At 54.1% G+C, this 20,212-nt stretch overlaps 1 protein-coding gene across 1 annotated transcript in view; it reads right to left on the bottom strand.

The window, feature by feature from the left end:
* Positions 1–802: 802 nt before the first annotated feature.
* Positions 803–20,212, bottom strand: part of FOXK1 (forkhead box K1) — an 80,521-nt gene continuing 61,111 nt past the window's right edge. The window contains exons 3-9 of the mRNA XM_031013014.3: positions 8,865–9,021; positions 8,097–8,243; positions 6,290–6,483; positions 4,266–4,432; positions 3,891–4,175; positions 2,198–2,422; positions 803–1,295 (exon numbers count right to left, since the gene is read on the bottom strand). Of these exons, the coding sequence (XP_030868874.1) occupies positions 1,015–1,295; positions 2,198–2,422; positions 3,891–4,175; positions 4,266–4,432; positions 6,290–6,483; positions 8,097–8,243; positions 8,865–9,021 (1,456 nt within the window). The 3' untranslated portion in view covers positions 803–1,014. The remainder of the gene's footprint in view (positions 1,296–2,197; positions 2,423–3,890; positions 4,176–4,265; positions 4,433–6,289; positions 6,484–8,096; positions 8,244–8,864; positions 9,022–20,212) is intronic.

The following is a 20,212-nucleotide window of genomic DNA, read 5'->3' as shown; positions in this document are numbered from 1 at the left end:
AATTGAAAACAGCAGATCAATGTGGGAGTGGTGAGGACTCTGCAACTGGGTGAAAAAGCAGCTGGAGCAGATGGCGCTTGGCACTGTTAGGTCCCCGTGTGGCCGTCAGCACCGGGACATCGGAGCCACGGAGAATTTGCAAAGGTCTGATCTGCAGAGCAGCGGCCCCGATCGTCCCCAGCAGCACGATGTCTGCGGCCGGCGGATCCAGGCTCACCTTTCATCCTAGGAACCTTCCACTGCGAACGCCAACCCAGGAAGCTGCTGCTCTTACTTGAAGTTATCAGACAGAGCGGCATGTTTACTCTTCGAGGGGATTAAACCCAGCGGGAACCCTGGACCTACGGTCAACAGGTGAAATCCTCAAAAATACATGATCCCTTTTGTGTCTGTCTCAGGTGTACAATGAAGTCTGAATTCCATGTTTAAACAAACAAAGAAAAACTTGGGGTCTGAAGTGAAATCGGACACCCCCCGAGTTAATGCCAACACTCTCTATGTCACGTTCCGGGCGGAGAGGCTCTTAGGCGGCCCGTGGCTCGGCAGCTCCTGGCTTCCCAACAGGCATCTGTCCGGTGCCCGGGCCTCCCCGGCAGCCTTGGTGTGTGCCTTGCTGCGTTTCTGTCTGTCCTCCCGGACAAAGGCGGCTGGCCATGCAGCGCGGAGTGGAGGGGCTGTCTTGATACATTCCTCAAGATGCTGAGCTCCAACCTCCTCCCCATGCCCGACGGGGAGGCCTGGGGAGAGGAGGTGGTGCCAAGGGAGAAGGAAAGGAAAGCAAAGAATTCCCAGAATCATACAATCAGTTGTCTGAACTTGTTTATGTGTTTTTGTTTTAAACCATGGGAAGGCAGGCGATCAAATGGAAAGGGCTGGGTGTGTCCAGGTGCCGCCGATGCCCGCAGGCCGCCGCGGGCTGTTCTCCTCCATCTGTGGGTGCGGCCGCCTGAGCTGCCGGGTCCAGCTTCGGGGTTGCCGCTGGGTGAGTCCCACTCCCCCGCGTTGCAGGTGACCTCACTCCCCGGTGCCTGGCCCCTGGGGGCCGGCGGCTGCAATCACTCCGGCCGGTGTGGTCACAGCCCCACTGGGCTCCTCCACCCGGGACCTTTTGACCTCGGGCTCTCCAATGGAAGAGGCGGAGGCAGAGGCGGTGGTGGCAGTGGCTGGGGTGGTGGTGGCCGTGGCCGCGACGGCTGCTGCTGGCTCCTTGGGCCCCACCTCGCACACCCGGGTGACCACCACCGGCGCGGATGAACTTGCTTGGGTCGCAAGGAGCTGCAAAGGGCTGGTGAGGGCTGGAGTGGAGGAAGAAGAGGGTTACTCTGGGGTCTGGTTAGGACCCAGCTGCTTTTTTCAAGTCCCCTATACAGGGCCTAAGCCGCCAAGCCGGAACCGGAGGTCAGTGCACCCCTGTCAGGCAGGACGGCTCCCCTTGCTCTGCTCCCTGCAGGCCCTGCCGTCCCCTCCCCACCTCATCTGCCCTGTCTCTGCTGGCTCCAGCCTGTTGGGTGGAGGCCCCTCTCGTTGCTGTCTAGATCCTGCTGGACATCGACGGCTTGCCTCACTCCTTTACACAGATGCACTGCCCTGAGCCACCCCACTGACACCCTGACCGATGCCCTGGCACCCTGCACCCCTGCCCAGCGCCCTTGCACCCCAGCACCCCAACTCTCCTCCTTCCTTCGACCTCTTGCCTCACCCCATGGAGTGTGAGCTCCAGAGAGTGGGGCAGATCTGGGTTTTCCTTCCACCCTGTTTTCTTTCCCCCCCCCCTTTTTTTTTTAAGGGACAGGGTCTCGCTCAGTCACCCAGGCTGGCAGGTAGCGGAGCAATCACAGCTGGCTAAGTTTTTGAATCTTATGTAGAGATGAGGTCTTGCTATGTTGCCCGGGCTGGTCTCGAACTCCTGAGCTCAAGCGATCTGCCTGCCTTGGCCTCCCAAGGTGCTGGGATGACAGGTGTGAGCCATAGTGCCTGGCCTCCCAAGGTGCTGGGATGACAGGTGTGAGCCACAGTGCCTGGCCCCTTCCACCCTCTTTTTCTTTGCATTACCCCAGTGCCTGGAGTATAGCAGGTGCTCAATAAATTGAACTGAATGGAGGATCGTGTGATACTGGGAGAACATTCTCGTGCCGCACTGACTACCGGGAGCCACAGAGCTTGGGATGTGGCGTGGAGAACAGGGCCAGGGCCTCACCGTAAGCGTTGCCGGCTAAACTGTTCGTGGGAACCGCATGCTTTCCATTCTGAGTCACGGCCCGGACTGGAAGGTGGTGCTGCCCGAGGGTCACGGGTGTGGCGGGCTGCAGGATGGTGACTGTGTGTCCGGGGACCCCGGGGGCCATCTGGCTGGCCACCGTCTGGATGACTCCACCAGCCGCGGGGATTGTGGCAAACGCAATGGTGGGTTTCTCCTCCAGGCCTGCGGGACAGGAACCAAGTCAGCACCACACTCGGCCAACGAGACAATCGATTTCCTCGACGCCTGGGCAGCAGGTCGGCCAAGTGGGGAAAGTGAGGTCGGCACTGGGAAAAAATTGGTTTGCTAGAGGAAAATCCCATGGGTGAAATAGGTTTGGGAAGAAAATTACTAGGGTTTTAGAACAATATTTTACTTACTTATTTATTTTTTGAGACAGAATTTTGTTGCTCTGTCGCCCAGGCTGGAGTGCAGTGGTGCGATCTCGGCTCACTGCAACCTCCGCCTCCCAGGTTCAAGCGATTCTCCTGCCTCAGCCTCCTGAGTAGCTGGGACTACAGGCGCCTACCACCACACCTGGCTAATTTTTGTATTTTCAGTAGAGATGGGGTTTCACCATGTTGGCCAGGCTGGTCTTGAACTTCTGACCTCAAGTGATCTGCCTGCCTCAGCCTCCCAAAGTGCTGGGATTACAGGCGTGAGCCACCGTGCCCAGCCTAGAACAGTATTTTAAGTACCTTAGCTTTAACCAACCCAAATTTAGTCTGAGAAAGAAAATGTATTACTTGGAATGAAATTATCCTGATTAGAGCTGTAACTTGGCCTTCCCTCACCAAACTGCAGTTTCATTACGGCAGCATTGAAACAAACACCACCGCGGAGAGAAAGTCCAGGGTGGAGAGTGGCGTAGGAGGGCGCGGCCTAACTGCAGGTGTTCCAGAGAGGAGCTTCTGGGGTCAGCTGCATGTTCAGTGTCTACCCCGTCAAGCCCTGGGATCGGATTTCTTTTAGCAATTCAGAACTACTTTTTCCCTAAATGACTTCTGAAGTCTTTAACTTACCAGGGAGTCAAAAAAACAGTCTTCCCAGGCTCATTCTTTCTCCTGCAGAAAACACTAAATTCCAAATGCATGCAAGGCCGCAACACAACTCAATTTAACATTACCTTAGGGCAAGGACACAGCTATGTGCATCTGAGGGCCCTTTTCAACAAGGAAGGACGCATCTGCAGAGATTCATGGGTTTTTTTTTTTTTTGAGACAGGGTTTTGCTCTGTCGCCCAGGCTGGAGTGCAGTGGCGCAGTCTAGCTCACTGCAACTTCTGCCTCCAGGCTTCAAGCGATTCTCCTCCCTCAGCCTCCCGAGTAGCTGGGACTACAGGAGCACACCATCATGCCTGGCTAATTTTTGTATTTTCAGTAGAGACAGGGTTTCAGTATGTTGGCCAGGCTGACCTCGAACTCCGGACCTCAAGTAATCCACCCGCTTTGGCCTCCCAAAGCACTGGGATTATAAGCATGAGCCACCTGCTCAGCTCATGCTGATTTAAAGGGACAAGGCAGCGAGAGGCAGAAGCAGAGAATCATCCTCCTCAAGCCCCAGGCCCAGGCCAATGGCGCTGCCTTGGGGACTTGCCGGCCGGGACCACCACAAAGGGTCCTGCGAAGGCTGCCAGCCGCGGCTGCATTACCTCTGGCCTCGCTGCCCAGGTCCAGCACGGCTGCCCCCGCCGCATCATGGGAGCCCCCCGCCGCGCCCTGGCTGGTGAGGATGTATCCGTTGGCCGAGTTGGCAGATGTGGTGACCACCCTGACCATGGTGACGGTGGGGGCCTGCTGCACGACGTGGATGGCGTGGCCCGCGGGCTGCTGTGAGGTTACGATGGAGGCGGGCATGTAGGCCACGGGCTTGGCCACAAGGCTGGACGGTCGGGGAGGCACGGCCATGATCACTGGCTGGGCGCTGACGGGGGAGCCTGCACGGAGGGCGGAGAGCGGACGGTGACCCCTCCCGCACCCCGAGTCCCGCCCCGCCCCGCCCCGCAAGAGGGCCGCCCGCTCCTTACCGGGTGCGCTTTGGGAATACCGGTACTCTGGGACAGAAGCTAACTTGGACCCAAACTCAGGGTCGTGTGGAATGGGGGAGCCCTCCCGAGACAGGCACTCTGGGGTCTGCAGGCCGCTGGAGCGAGGGGACATCAGCCCGGGGTGTGTGGGCGAAGCTGGAGCGCTCCTGGAAGACAGGGAAGGGCCGCGGCAGTCAGCGCCCGCGCTGAGGGATGCGAGGACGTTTCCGAGACATCACGCATCTCAGCGCCGTCACCCGCCCACGCTCCCTGGAGCTCGTCTCTGTCCTCCGCATTCAGATGGTGAGAAACGCCCCCATAATCTGAACCCAGCCTTTAAAACTCCATTTGAGTGGGGGCTGCATCGGGGGAGGCTCCGTTCCATGGGAGGGGACGGTATCATGTGAGGTGCTGCAGTGAACGCAACAACCTATGGAGTTCACTTCCACCGAGGTCCAGCCAGGTGTCCAGGAAAATGGCCCAGGCCTTCTGTGCCAAAAACATAAGTTTCTGTTTGGTGGGCGCAACCGTTCCACCATGAAAACTCTACCCCTGAGAGGGGTGTTTGAACATCATTTGGAGCTCAGTTGAAATGCTGCAAATGACGTTCGAACACTTTTTTGAAGTCCTACCTTAACCATACACCCAGTTCACCTGAGAATCACAATGCCAGACCCTGTGCTCGAAATGAATTTTCAGATATTTCAATCTTTCATCAAATCGTGTTGGAAACAGAATTTTGAAATGGGAAGCACGAGAGGCTAACGTGTCCTTCCACGGGGAAGGATTTCCGAGACTGCCGCTCAGGAGATCTCCTCGACAGCTGGGAAGGGCTCATCTGATGGGCAACCTGGGAAGCACCGCCCAGACCGCTCACAGGCGGCGCATGCTCCTCCAGGCTGGGCTTGGCCAAGACCGAGCTGGGCAGGGGAGGCCCTGACGCAGCAGGTGGGCAGCAATGGCTGGGGGGGGTCTGTACACCCCGCCTGCAGCAGAGCTGCGTTCCCAGCATCTGCAAAAAGCAAAGGCGGTTGTGGGCTCCCCAGGTCATACCCCTCATCTGTCCCTTCGAAGATTTGGCTCTCCCCGGGTCCTCTCACACACTGCAACAGAAAGCTTAGTGCTACCAAAAGACCCACAACCGCAATCCATTTATTCTTGGCCTTAGGAACCGTTCCCATTGCTACATAGATTTCCACTTCTAAGAACTAAAATGTTATTTTTAATACAACAGTCAGTGGCTTACTTAGTAACCTTACTATTTTAGGAGTTCTTGGTCCTGTGATATTCTCTCAAAACAAAAACAGAAAATGGTGCGGTCTTTAAGTGCCGAAACCAGCAGTCACCCCTCGGTACTTGAGGGGAGGGGGTTGTGGGTACCAAATCTGCAGACGCTTACCCAAGTTCCTCATAGAAATGGTGTCACATTTGCTTACAAGCTGTGCACATCCTCCTGTAAGCTTTAAATCATCGCCAGGTTACTTATAATCCCTAACACAATGTACATGCTATGTAAACAGCTGTTGTAGTGTGTATTGTTTCATTTGTATTACCTTTTGTTTGTTTTTTTTTTTTTTTTGAGACGGAGTTTTGTTCTTGTCGCCCAGGCTGGAGTGCAGTGGTACATACAATCTCGGCTCACTGCAACTTCTGCCTCCGAGGTTCAAGCGATTCTCCTACCTCAGCCTCCCCAGTAGCTGGAATTACAGGCACCTGCCACCACGCCCGGCTAATTTTGTATTTTTTTAGTAGAGGCAGAGGTTTCACCATGTTGGCTAGGCTGGTCTCAAACCCCTGACCTCAGGTGATCCACTTGTCTCGGCCTCCCAGAGTGCTGGGATTACAGGTGTGAGCCACCGTGCCAGCCTTTTTTTTTGGAATATTTTTGACCTGTGATCAGTTGCATGCCCGCACACTGAGCCTGAGCCCACGGATCCGGAGGGCTGACTGCGCCACGTATCTCTAAACTCCAGGGCAGCTCAGCTTTCCTAACAGCTGGAGGACGGGCGCTCAGAAAGCTTTACCTTGAGGACAGAGGCCCGAAGGGGGTGCGGAAGCAGGAGACACCCCTCTGCCTCCGTTTCCGGAATGCCTGTTCCACGAGCTTGGCTTCAGAGGCAGGGTCTATTCGCCAAAAAGACCCCTTCCCAGGCTCCTCCTGGGAACGTGGGACTTTGATAAAGTAACGGTTCAAAGAGAGGTTGTGCCGGATAGAATTCTGCAGGGAAGCAGAGATATTCACCCGTCACCAGCAAATCAGAAAACGAGTCCCACCCGCCTCATATCTGCAGCAGATGCTGGACCAGGGTGAGGGGAGGCCGTCCCGCTGTGCAGAGCCCTTGGTGCTGTGCTGGCTGGGCCTCACGGGAGCAGCACCGAGGCACAGGGCATGTCATTCCTATCAAAATTTGACACCGCATAATTACCATTTTACCTTTTTTTTTTTTTTGACGGAGTCTCATTCTGTCGCCCAGGCTGGAGTGCAGTGGCACGATCTCGGCTCACTGCAAGTTCCGCCTCCCGGGTTCAAGGGATTCTCCTGCCTCAGCCTCCTGAGTAGCTGGGACTATGGGTGTGGGCCACCATGCTGGGTTGATTTTTTTGTATTTTTAGTTGAGATGGGGTCTCACACTCTTGGGCTTAACCAATCCTTCCACCTCGGCCTCCCAAAGTGCTGAGATTACAGGCGTGAGCTACTGTGCCTGGCTGCCATTACCATTCTTTACACAAAAAGTGAAACAGAAAGTCAGATCCTGGTCTAGGAGCACGTCTGGGAGAAAGAAAACACTGGGTCTTGGCCGGGCACAGTGGCTCACGCCTGTAATCCCAGAACTTTGGGAGGCCGAGGTTGGCAGGATTACCTGAGGTCAGGAGTTTGAAACCAGCCTGGGCAACATGGTGAAACCCCATCTCTACTAAAAATACAAAAAATAGCCAGGTGTGGTGGTGGGCGCCTGTACCCCAGCTACTTGGGAGGCTGAAGCAGAAGAATCGCTTGAACCTGGGAGGCGAAGGTTGCAGTGAGCCGAGATCGCGCCACCGTACTCCAGCCGGGACGGAAGAGCGAGATCCTGTCTCAAAAAACAAACAAACAAACAAAAAAAACACAAAGCTAGTGGGTGGGCTACACTGACTTTGGAGAAAATACAGGCAAATGCAACACGCATCAGTCATGGCTGGTGTGGACAAAGCTGTTAAAATGCCATCCACAATTCAGACATGTGGATTGTTTGAATAACAGTATATGGTACATTTTTCCAACTTAACGTGTGATCGTAAGGTATAGCAAGCATAAAAATCTAACAAGGTGTACATCCATCTTCTCAGTTCTGGGGCTCAGAAGAAGGAAACTAATAAAAAAGAGTATTTAGACACAATGGTATCACAGTGCCAATGCCTTTCAGATGTACCATATGCCATCCGTGAAAACATCCCTCTTTTATATTTATCTTCTTAGTTAAAAAAAAATTTTTTTTTCTTTGTAGACACAGGGTCTTTCTCTGTCTCCCAGGCTGGAGTGCAGTGGTGTGATCATAGCTCACTGCAGTCTCCACCTCCTGGGCTCAAGTGATCCTCCCACCTCAGCCTCCGAGTAGCTGGGACCACAGGCGTGCACCACCACACTCAGCTAATTTTTAGTAGAAAAGAGGTTCTCTCTATGTTGCACAGGCTGGTCTTGATCCTCCTCCTGCCTCGGCCTCGCGAAATGCTAGGGTTCCAGGCGTGAGCCCCCTCACTGGCCCTCTTCTGTTTTAAGGGAAGCGATACGCCTGTGAGTTCCATGTGCTAAGGGCCTTCAGAGGCGATCCGGCCCCGGGGACTCAGCTTCACCTGCCAGCCTTTGTCGGCCGTCCGGTAGTAGGGGTAATGCTTGGTGATGTGGGCGTAGATCCCGCTCAGGGTCAGCTGCCGGTCCTGGGCGGAGGAGATGGCCTGCACGATCAGCTGCGCGTAGGAGAACGGCGGCTTTGACTCATCCTGCGGAGAGACACGGCTCACGGGATGAGCTCCAGCAAGGTCCCCGAGTCCACCCCACCCACCCGTCACAGCTGATGGGGAGGAACCTTCCCACGAGGACGTGCGCGTCTTGCTGGCACCCGTCCCAGTGCCCTCCAACTATCCCGTTAATGTGCTTGCATTCAACTAGGAACAACCATTTTTGCCTCGTGGGAAGGAAAACTTCGGTTTTATTGTAATTTAATTCTGAAATTTCTCACCTCTTCCACAAATCAATTTGAAAACAGCTGCTGAACAGAAATGAACTAAGACAAAGTTATAAGGAGAACGCCATCCTGCTCAAGGGCTGTATGAAGGCTTTGACGCCGGGCTGCCAGCGGCAGATGAACAAGGAACGTGGCGGGAGGGGCCCTCGGTGACGGCGCCACCCCTGTCACCAGCAAATGACCAACGGGGATGATTTGGGCACGAAAAGGAGAAAGGGCCGACGGCTCTACCGCCAGCTGCGGCTCCATTCCCTGTGTGCTGAGACCACCTCAAGCACACGCCCGCAGGCCCTGGGCTGTCTGTGCCGCCCGCGCCGGGTCACTATGGCCCGATCCTGGGTCACCAGGTGCACCACGGTGCCGCGTGGGCTCAGACCTTGGGGCTGTCTCCTCCAGACGTGTCTGCCTGCTGCTCCGATGCGGCCTTTGCTGCAAACTCTGCTGCCAGCTGCAGATCCGAGGTCACGTTCTGCACAAAGCGGTAACTGGAGGAGCCGGCACCGCGTGGACTGGCTGGGCAGGAGTTGGGGACGCTGAGGAGAGAGAAGGACACTGTAAGTTCATGGCTCTGAAAAGGGGGCCCCTGTGGGGCTCAGGGCTTCAGGACCTACCCAGAGGGTGGGGCTGTGGGGAAGAAGCTCACACTTTCCAATTGTAAGTGCCACCACACTGCCCGGCCAAGGTCACGCAGCGTCGGGGACAAGATGCTGGAAACGGCAGGCAAGTTTCCTTCCAGTGATGACTTCTGCTCGGGGGCTGAGAGCACCGCAGGCCCTCCTCCTGCCATTATGCAGGGCCCAGGGCAGCACCTGGTCAGGCAGCTCTGTGGGGCCCCTCCTCAGGTCCCCCCCACACACACCCCTACAGGACGTGCACCCTACAGGATGTGCACCCGGAGCAGGTAGCCTCCGCGGGCTGCTGGCTCCTGCACAGGTGTCCACAAGGCGGCGCTGTGGGAAAAGGCTCGGGCCCAGGACAACCCCGTGTGGTCACACAGGCAGACGCTGGAAAGAGGCTGTGGAGGTGCCATCGCCCCGCAGGATGAAGGCGTGGCAGGTGGCTCTCCTGGAGACACCGCCCTCGGGAATAGATGACCCCTGCAGTTTTGCCCTGATCCGCTGAGATGCCCCTGCCCTCATCCCCTCCCCCTCCCAGGCTGGAGCAACCACAGATGGCTGGGAGTGACCGACACCCCCGGCTGCAGGTGAGGCTCTGGGTTGAGGCCGGGACCATGGGCAGGAAGCTGCGTCCGTCCGGCTGAGGGGTGTGCTCTGGCCTGCTTCCCTAACTCACTAAGGCAGGCTTCCGTCAGCAAACCACGGCGATGTTTTGCTTCTGAAAATGATTTCTATTACAGGTATTCAAAGAAAGCCAATGAAGACACGAAGAGTGGGTGCAGAACCTCCCGAGAGAAAGAGATCCCACTGTCCTGAGCTCACGGGCACCCACCTGGCCCCGTCCTGAGATGGACCCTGCCCACCTGTGATGCTGACATCCCCCCTCTCAGCTGACTTAGAGCCCCCCTGGCGGGCAGGATGCTCCCTGCTGCACTGCCCTGCAGGCCACCCAGAACCATCGAGAACCACCCAGAACCATCCAGAAGGTCCATTCTCCTCCTCCCACCTTGCTGCCCCTTCCTCTGCCTGGAACATCTTTCCCTAACTGTCCAGGCACAAGACTCCTAGATCTCCAAAACTTAGGTTAAGTAGGAGCCCCCGTGGGTGCAGGCGGGGCTCAAGAAACATTTTTTGGATGGAGCAGAGGGATGAATGAAAAAAATCCTGTGGCTGAGAAAAACCTGACAGCTGACATTAATGATCAGTTCACGTCTGGGGCATTTTCAGGAAGGACTCAGTGTCACCCACACGGAACGTTAAGGACTCTTATCTGGAATTCCCATTCTCTCTTACAACGGACTCCCCAAATATGGCAGAGATAGGTAAGTTCCACACGTGTCGAAACTTAAATGAACACCCACAAATGGCTCAATCGAGGTAGGAAACAGTCAAAAGGAAACCTTTTCTGAATTTAGTTCTGAATCCAAAATACAAAACCCAAGTTTACAAGTAAGATGAGAAGGGGAGAGAAAGGTTTTGACTGATAACAGCACACAGCCCCCAAAATCGGCTTTGTCAAAGGCCTCTGGGAACCAAACACCTCCCTGCTGAGGCAGGATGGCCTCGTGGCCGGAGGGGCTGCAGACAATGGGGCCAGCATGCACCTGTGCACCCGGTCCCAGACCCAAAGCCACTGGACGTCCCCCTTGGACTCAGCAGGAAGAACTGAAATGTCAGTCCTTGCTGGGGACCACTGAGCCGAGGTGTCACTCACATACACTCTGATCTCCGGCCACAGGCTGGGGAATGGCCACTCAGCTCGGAAAATCTCGTCCGAGGCCCATGAGGTGGCAGGCGGGCTCCTGGATCCTTCCTGAGGACCAATGAGGGGCACCCCCCCCCCGCACTCCACAACAAACAGTGATGGCCCAGCCCAGCACGTGTGGCAGGGACCTGCTCCTGTTCCCAGCAGTTATTTTGCAAAAGATCATAGAAAATTCATGTCTGCCAGGTGCGGTGGCTCATGCCTGTAAGACCAGCAATTTGGGAGGCCGAGGCGGGAGGATCGCTTGAGCCCACATGGTCGAAACTAGCCTGGGCAACATAGTGACACCCCCATCTCTACAAAAAAATTAACATTAGTCAGGTGTGGTGGTGTGCACCTGTAGTCTCAGCTACTCAGGAGGCTGAGGCAGGAGGATTGCTTGAGCCCAGGAGTTTGAGGCTACAGTGAGCTGTAATTGTGCCACTGCACTCTGGTGGAGCAAGACCCTGTCTCTAAAAATAAATAAATAAACAAACAAACAAACAAACAAAGTTTTAACATTTTAAAAATTAGCTGGGCGTGGTAATGCACACCTGCAGTTCCAGCTGTTCAGGAGGCTGAGGCAGGAAGATGGCTTGAGCCTGGGAGGTCGAGGCTGCCGTGAGCTATGATCACACCACTGCACTCTTGCCTGGGCAACAGAGTGAGACCTTATCTCAAGAAACAAACAAAAAACCTCATGGAGTAAAACCCACAGGAAAGGCTGTCATTCCACAGAGAATGATTTCAAGTGGAAATAAGAAAGGTTGGCAAAGCCTGGCTCCAACACGAGGGAGAGAGGAGGGTGGTTTCTCCGCCACTTTCCCCAGCACTGGACCTGGCCTGGGCTGCCAGATCCTGGTGTCACTCCAGCTGGGACAGGTACGACACCGCAGCTTCTGAGGTTTTCCAGCCACCTGGGCTGAGGGACCACATGTGTTTGTTCACATGGCTCCTCCAGCCCTCGGAGCAGCCCGTCTCTCAATAAGCCCCATTCAACTGTCCTCCGCAGGCGGGCCTCGGCCACAGGGCTGTGCCTGGTACCAGGCTCCTGATACCAAGGCCCCTGATGCCAGGCCTGCAGCTGAGGGAGGCGGGAAGCAGAGGCTGCTCGAGCCTCACAGCCGCTAAGAGCTGTAAAGTGCTCTGGGGGAAGACAGGTCTGAGGGCGCCCAGCCAAGGGGGATGGGACACCCAGCTCCAAAGCCAGAGGCCTTGGAGCCGTCTGGAAAACTAATCAAGACATCCTGTGTCTGATGCTGGGGAGTCCACGGAAACATTCCCTCATCAATCTAAAGAAAATGCTGGGCCGGGCACGGTGGCTCACGCTTGTAATCCCAGTGCTTTGGGAGGCCAAGGAGGGTGGATCACGAGGTCAGGAGAGCGAGACCATCCTGGCTAACACAGTGAAACCCCATCTCTACTAAAAAAAAATACAAAAAATTAGCCGGGCATGGTGGCAGGCGCCTGTAGTACCAGCTACTCTGGAGGCTGAGGCAGGAGAATGGCGTGAACCTGGGAGGTGGAGTTTGCAGTGAGTCGAGATCGCACCACTGCACTCCAGCCTGGGCGACACAGCAAGACTCCATCTCAAAAAAAAAAAAAAAAAAATGCAGAAGGCCAGGCACGGTGGCTCACGCCTGTAATCCCAGCACTTTGTGGGGGCCGAGGTGGGCAGATCACCTAAGGTCAGGAGTTCGAGACCAGCCTGGCCGATTTAGAGAAATCCCGTCTCTACTAAAAATGCAAAATCAGCCAGACGTGGTGGTGCATGCCTGTAATCTCAGCTACTCGGGAGGCTGAAGAAGGAGAATTGCTTGAACCCGGGAGGCAGAGGTTGCAGTGAGCCGAGATTGTGCCATTGTACTCCAGCCTGGGCAACAAGAGTGAAACTCTGTCTCAAAAAAAAAAAGATGGGAGAACGAGGCGGGTGGATGATGAGGTTAGGAGATCGAGACCATCCTGGCTAACACGGTGAAATCCTGTCTCTACTAAAAAATACAAAAAACAAAATTAGCTGGGTGTGGTGGCGGGCACTTGTAGTCCCAGCTACTTGGGAGGCTGAGGCAGGAGAATGGCGTGAACCTGGGAGGCAGAACTTGCAGTGAGCAGAGATCGTGCCACTGCACTCCAGCCTGGGCGACAGAGCGAGATTCTGTCTCAAAAAAAAAAAAAATGCTGAAAACGACGGCATACACATGCATACATTTCCTCCTGCGGGAATGAGAAAGGGCAGGAAGCTGAGGGGACCCCACTGCTCCCTGACAGAGACCCCCAGCTCAATTCCAGGAAACAGGGAATCACTCCTTCTGGGGTAAGTACCCCAGGCCTCGGTCAGGCCCCCCCAGTCCCTAGCTGCCCGGGTGTGGGACGCAGAGGCTGGACAGTGACAGCCCACAGACGTCGCGGGAATCTAACGCCTGTGCCCCCCGATTGGAGGCTGAGAGAGGGAAGAAGCACAGTAAGCAGCTCACCCCTAGGCCCTGATTTTGCTTCCTTTATATGGAGGACAATTCCCAAGTCACATTTCCGCCTCAGGTGAGAGAGCTGGAGGATTCTGAGTAGGGGTCTCCCGGAGCTGTGCTCGCAGGGACAACCCCATGCTGACCCACCCTGGGCAGCCTCCACCGCATCCAGGGGCCGGGCCTAGAAGGCGCCACTGGGACCACCCAGGACATGCCAGTGCAGGGAGACTGGAGAGGGACGGACGGGCTGTGGGACACACGGGTTGCTGGGTCACGTTATGATGAGAAGTCATACTGAGAAAGGCAAATCCAACAACAGACCTACAGCCACCTCTGGAGCCGCCAGCTGGGCTCCGTCCCCAGAGCCTAAGACAAGCCTTCCCCAGGGCACAGGGCTGCGGTCCTTCCAGTCCACCCTCAATGCCCTTGGCTCTGCTCTGAGGCTGAGAAGGCCACCCTGAGAGGCCTGGGGTCGGGACGGTTATCGCTTCCGGCAGGCCCAGGGAGGGCAGTGCTCTGTCAGAAGGGACCTGATCCCTCCTGAAGCCCTAGAGACACAGAGGGATCCGCCTGGAGGGGCTGGAGGAAGGAGCTGCGATGGAGCCTTGTGGGCATTGGAGGGGCAAGAAGGCTGCGGGGGTCTGCGATGTCCTTTGCATCCCAAGGCGGCGCCTGAAGCCTCCTGGGGGAACCTCCCTGCAGAGGAGGACGCTTGGGGTCCCTGCCCCAGCCCCTGCTCCAACACCAGCCGTTCTAAGAGGGTTTTTAGGACCTCAATGTTAAACACAACAGCCGGCCAAGGCACATCTGTGGTTTGAGGAAGCTTCTACCAGGTGGGACATGGTGACAAACAGAAGAGAAGAGGGACCCAGGGAAGCCTACAGGAGCTCGGGAGGAGACGAGACATGGTTCCCGTCCCTAGGGAGGTAACGATGCCGTCTCTGTAGGACAGTAAGAACAGCATGCAAAACACACCTGCAGAGCAAGAACACGCTCTTCAAATTAAAAAATAAGAATTCAAAAGAAGAGAAATACAAATCCAAGAAAGGGTGGAAGGAGAGACTGTGAGAAAATCTCTCAGAAAGTAGAGAGAGAAAGGAAAGGAGAGGCATGAGAGACTTAGCTCAGAGGCCCGCCAGGCACAGCGAGTCCCAGAAGCGTGGACAGGAACCTGGGGGTCCAGGTGAGGTGGCTCACACCTGTAATCCCAGCGCTTTGGGAGGCTGAGGTGGGCAGATAACTTGAGCACAGGACTTCAAGACCAGCCTGGGCAACATGGGGAGACCCCACCTCTACAAAAAATACAAAAATTAGCCAGGCATGGTAGTGCACACCTGTAGTCCCTACTACTCGGGAGGCTGAGGCAGGAGGCTCGCTGGAGCCCAGAAGTACCAGCCTGGGCAACAAAGTGAGACCTTGTCTCTTAAATCAGTAAATAAATGAAAAGTCTGTCTCCTGTGCCCTTTCTCAGGAAGCGACTGGGGGATGGACTCTAGTAAAACAAAGGAACAAATCAGGCAAGAGGAAGACGTGAGAATCAGGAAACAGCCCTCTCTCCACCACCACCTCCTGAGGGGATTCCCGGGATGGTGGAGAAGATGATCCCGTGGTCAGAGGGGCCCCAGAGGAAGGCCTTCACAGTAAAGGGAGAAGAGGCCATTATTAACCCCAAGAGCGGGGGGAGTGTGGCGGAAATAAGCCAAAAGTACAAGGAAGGAAATGGCTAAGCGCTACAATCACTACACAGCCCTAATACAGAAAACGCTCATGCAAGGTAAACCAAACATGATGATGTAACTTTACTGGGATGGGGAGGGGGGAAGCTAAATCCTTAATTTCCATAGAGGAACCTCATGGATAATATCAAAAACGGAAAAACCGACAGACAGTCACGTACGAATAAAACTCAGAGACACAGAAGTGAGAGAGAAGGGCTCAGCTCTGGGTAGCGTTGCGTGGGGGAATTTTCACTTTCTGAAATGTTTGCATTTTGTAAGATGCATATAGATAGATAGATAGTCTCTTCGTAATCTGAAAAAGGAAAAATAAACAAATAGGGAAAGAAAATTTTCAGAGGCGAATTTCTTAGAATGATCTTAAAGAATGTGTTCCTTTAAGATAAATCCGACATTGTAAAATGCTGGGAAGCTATTTTTAAAAATTAACTAGTGGATCACTCCTGTAGTCACGGCTGAGGTGGGAGGATCGCTTGAGTCCAGGAGGTCGAGGCTCCAGCGAGCCGTGACCGGACCACTGCACTCCAGCCTGGGTGTCAGAACAAGACCCTGCTTCAAAACAAAACAAAAACAACAAAGGCAACAACAACAACAACAATAAAAACAGGCCCAGGCTTGTAATCTTGGCACTTTAGGGGGCCAAGGTGGGAAGACTGCTTTGAGGCCAGGAGTTCAGGACCAGCCTGGGCAAGACACCATCTCAACAAAAATAAAAAATGAGCTGGGTGTGTGTGGTGGTGGGTGCCTGTAGTCCTAGCTACTCAGGAGGCTGAAGTGGGAGGATCGCTTGAGCCCGGGAGGTTGAGGTTGCAGTGAGCTGTGACTGTGCCACTGCACTCCAGCCTGGGCAATAGAGTGAGACCCTGTCTCAAAAAACAAACAAAAACAAAATCAACCCCCCAAACCCAAATTGGAACCAGCATTAAAAATAATAATTTAGAAAATAAAATTAACTTGTTTCTGAAGTGCACTTTGCCCTGGTGAGAATAACCAGCATGGTGGCTTCAACAGGAGCTGCTCTCACGTGAGGCACAGACCTCATAGAGCTGAGTGGGTGCTTGAGCGGAGAGGCGGCCCGGCAGCTAGGCAGGTTCCGGGGTCAGCTCCGTGTCTGCAGGTGCCTCCTGCTTCCCCTGAGGCTCATGGAACCCGGGAAGGGCTGTCCTCGTGCGTCACATGCCTGCACAGAAGCCATGCAACAGGCCTACTCCACACAAGCCGCTTGTCACCCGAGGTTGACCTGAGAAGTCGGGCGCTAGGACCCTCCCTGAGATTACAGGAAACGCGGGCGTGGGGATGTCCTTTCAACAGATTCGGACAAACACAAGGACTTCCCTACCAAGCTTCATTCCGAACTCCCAACACTTGAGCGCCAAAGTTGCCCCTCGAAGGGATCTAGGCAGGAGGGAAAAATAAAAGGAAGACAGAAAGTCCCAACCTTCCCATGTGGAGGAAGCAATAGTTACTTCCCCAGAGTTCTCAGCTGGAAAAAGACATAAGAGGGTGTGGTGGGGTGGGGAGGGGCAGCAAGGCCTACAGGGACAGGGACAGGGAGACAATGGAAGAGGGACCCTCACTGGATTTGCAAATGCTGGCACAGCCAGCCCGGATCAGCCAGGCAGGATTCCTGCTAGGGGTGATTCACACATTCGCACCACAATCCTCCTGCAGCCCTGCTGAAAACACACGGAAGGCTGCAGCCACAAACTTGTGTTTTTTAATTATTATTTTTTTGAGACAGGGTCTTGCTCTGTTACCCAGGTTGGAATGCAGTGGTGACATCATAGCTCGCCACAGCCTCCAACTGCTGGGCTCAAGTGATCCTCCTGCCTCAGCCTCCCGAGTAGCTGGGTCTCAAGACATGAGCCACTGCACCTGGCTAATTAAAAAAAAAATTTTTTTTAAGAGATGGGGTCTCACTATGTTGCCCAGGCTTGTCTGGAACTCCTGGCCTCAAGCAATCCTCCCGCCTCAGCTTCCCAAAGTGCGTCACTACGCCCAGCCAACCAGAAACTTTGAAAGAGATGAATCACCCTGCAGGAAAGAACCAAAGTTGTCAGAAAAAGGAGAGTATTTCTAACGTAGATCCAATAACCTCCAAACTCAAAAGACCTCTAACTTTACAAAACAACATAAACCAAGTTAGGACTGAATGTTATCTAGCAATAAGACAGAACTGTTTAAAAATCATGATTAAAAGGGAAAGATTTTGAAATCAGTTGCTGCATTTTTACTGTATATTTACATACTGCTGACCTTCGCCGAATTGTACGAGTTACTTTCATTTTTGATCTCCACGTTGGAGAAATCAGGAAAAGCCTTAAGAGAAACAGCTCCTGAAGTCTTGCCCTCATAAGCAAAAACAGTCACTCTCTGTGCAACGCCCTTTCAATGAATTTCAGCAGTATTCTTAAAACTCTACCTCTAAGGAACACTTTTTAGACTGGTGTCTGTCTGATGGAACCTAGAAAATGATTAACTACTTTAATTCTTTCATTAAATACTTTAATTCCTTCCTAAAAACATTTTTTTTTTTTTTGAGATGGAGTCTCGCTCTGCCGCCCAGTCTGGAGCGGTGCAATCTTGGTTCACTGCAACCTCTGCCTCCTAGGTTCAAGCAATTCTCCTGCCTCAGCCTCCCGAGTAGCTTGGATTACACACCTGGCTAATTTTTGTATTTTTAGTAGAGACGGGGGTTTTCACAATGTTGACCAGGCTGGTCTCGAACTCCTGACCTCAGGTGATCCGCCTGCCTCAGCCTCCCAAAGTGCTGGGATTACAGGCCTGAGCCACCGCGCGCCTGGCCTGTAAAAACCCTTCTTTGCAAAAAGGAAAGAAAAGGTCAAACTTCTGCTAAAGATAGCAGAATTTATTTCAAAGAGAGTTCATTCATTTTCTGGGTGGAGTACTTCAGGGCAGAAAAAAATAAATCAGAAACACACACACACACACATACACACAAAACCACACACCCACACCCATACCCACCCACCCTGGGAAAAGGAGCGAGGGCCTGCGAGAAACGGAAAGGAAGGACGGAGGGTGGGGCGGGGAGCGGGGGGCGGGGGCAGGGGCAGCTGATCAGGGAGGCTCCCCCAGGAAAAAGCCGCTCCCAAGCCACTCCCGACTCCTGGGAATGAGGGGCCCTGGGCGAGCCCGGCCTACACCGAGCCAGCCACTCCATGGCCAATGAGGACTGGCGAGGCGAATGCACACCAAATTAGGAAGGCAGGCACCGCGGGGGCGGGGCGGCACCGGGAGGGGACAGCCTTGCAGGCAGCCAGCTCTTCTGGCCTGGCCCCGCTCCCAACTCCCGATCTGTTAGGGAGCGCAGCCAGAGAGGAGGAGAGTGGGGAGGTGGCAGGGAAGGGCAGGGAGTGTTTGTAAACACGCCGGCTCCACCCTACAGCAGAAACTCAAACTGAAAAGTATCTTGGCAGGCAAAACCTCAAGGGCCTCTGAGGTTTCTAAACACTCAATTGAATTCCACGGTGCTAAGATAAACGGATGTAAACAGAGAGGCTTTTATTGTAACAATGGAAGGCCAAAAAGCCAGACAGCCAGTCCCTAACTTACTACTTTCTCCGCACAGAATTCTCCCTAACAAGAATCCGGTCTTTGCACAGGGCGGTTTCAAAGAACAGGACTGGGCGGAAGGAGGCGAAAGGGGTGGCCCCCCACCTTCCTGGCTCCCGCAGCAAGAGCAGGGCGGGTGCAGGCCCAGGGAGCTGCTCGCACCCCCTGACGGGGACTCGCAGTCACAGGAGGCCGCCACCCAGCTTCTCAGAACAGCTCCAGCCGCAAGAGCTTCAGGTGCTCAGTACACAATTTCTTTACTCCCAGCTATAAAAAAGAATGAAATCTTGACCTGGGCAGCAACGCGATGGAGCTGGAGGCCCTTGTCCCAAGTGAACGAACTCAGAAACAATACCGCACAGCGCCTGCTCTTGCTTACAAGCAGTGGCTGAACGGTGGGTACCCGGGAACAGGAAGATCGAAACAACGAGAAACTGGGACTCCTAAGCGGGGAGGCGGGAGAGGGCGAGGGGTGAAAGATGACCTACAGGGTACGCGGTTCACCCTTTAGGTAACGGGAACCCCAGAAGCGCAATCCCCACCAGTATGTAATATACCCATGTCACAAATATGCACGTGTACCCCCTGAAGCTAAGATAAAATAAAAATAAACAGTATTTTCCCTGCTGTAATTTAAAACACAGGTACCACTTAACTCCTTCGCAAACCACGACCTCTCTTGTAATAAAAGCGGCTTTACCATGCAAATTTGGATTAACACTGGGAAATAGTTTTATTTTTTTAAGCCCCTCCCGGAGCAAACCAAAACATTTTTTTTTTCTTTGAATAGGGTGAAACCCCATCTCTACTAAAAATACACAAAAATTAGCCGGGCGTGGTGGCATGTGCCTGTATTCCCACCTACTCTCAAGGCTGAGACAGGGGAATTGCTTGAACCAGGGAGGTGGAGGTTGCACTGAGCCGAGATCACGCCACTGCACTCCAGCCTGGGTGACAGAGCAAGACTCCGTCTCAAAAAAAAAAAAAAAAAAAAAAAAAAAAAAAAAAAGCTTCTGTTTAGCTGGATTACGACCTGCTGATGAATAACCCACTGCCAGGCTAAGGCAGGGGCGCTCGCCGAGCCCTTCCTCAGGAGCCCCGGATCGCGCCTGGTCTGCTTCTCTCTGGACCTGAGGCCCTTGCTACCCACCCGAAAAGCAGCAGGACCAGCCTCTTCTGGTGTGAGCTTCCACTAGCACGTGAGCTGGTCTTGGCCACCATTTCTACAGCGCCTTTAAGGTGGTACTAGGTGAAGACTTAAGTACATATACTGTGCTCAACTGCTTTCTTCAGATGCAATTCCCATAACATACAATTCACCATTTATTTATTTACTTAGAAATGGAGTCTCGCTCTATCGCCCAGGCTGGAGTGCAGTCGCGTGATCTCAGCTCACTGCAACCTTCACCTCCTGGGTTCAAGCCAGTCTCCTGCCTCAGCCTCCCGAGTAGCTGGGATTACAGACATGTGGCACCATGCCTGGCTGATTTTTGTTTTTTTAGTAGAGACGGGGTTTCACCATGTTGCCCAGGCTGATCTCGAACTGGCTTCAAGTGATCCACCCGCCTTGGCCTCCCACAGTGCTG

The sequence above is a fragment of the Gorilla gorilla genome, chromosome 6 (assembly GCF_029281585.2).
Source record: "Gorilla gorilla gorilla isolate KB3781 chromosome 6, NHGRI_mGorGor1-v2.1_pri, whole genome shotgun sequence".
Taxonomy (NCBI): domain Eukaryota; kingdom Metazoa; phylum Chordata; class Mammalia; order Primates; family Hominidae; genus Gorilla; species Gorilla gorilla.
The sequence above is the reverse complement of the archived record's forward strand: the minus strand, read 5'-3'. Positions and strand labels throughout refer to the sequence as shown.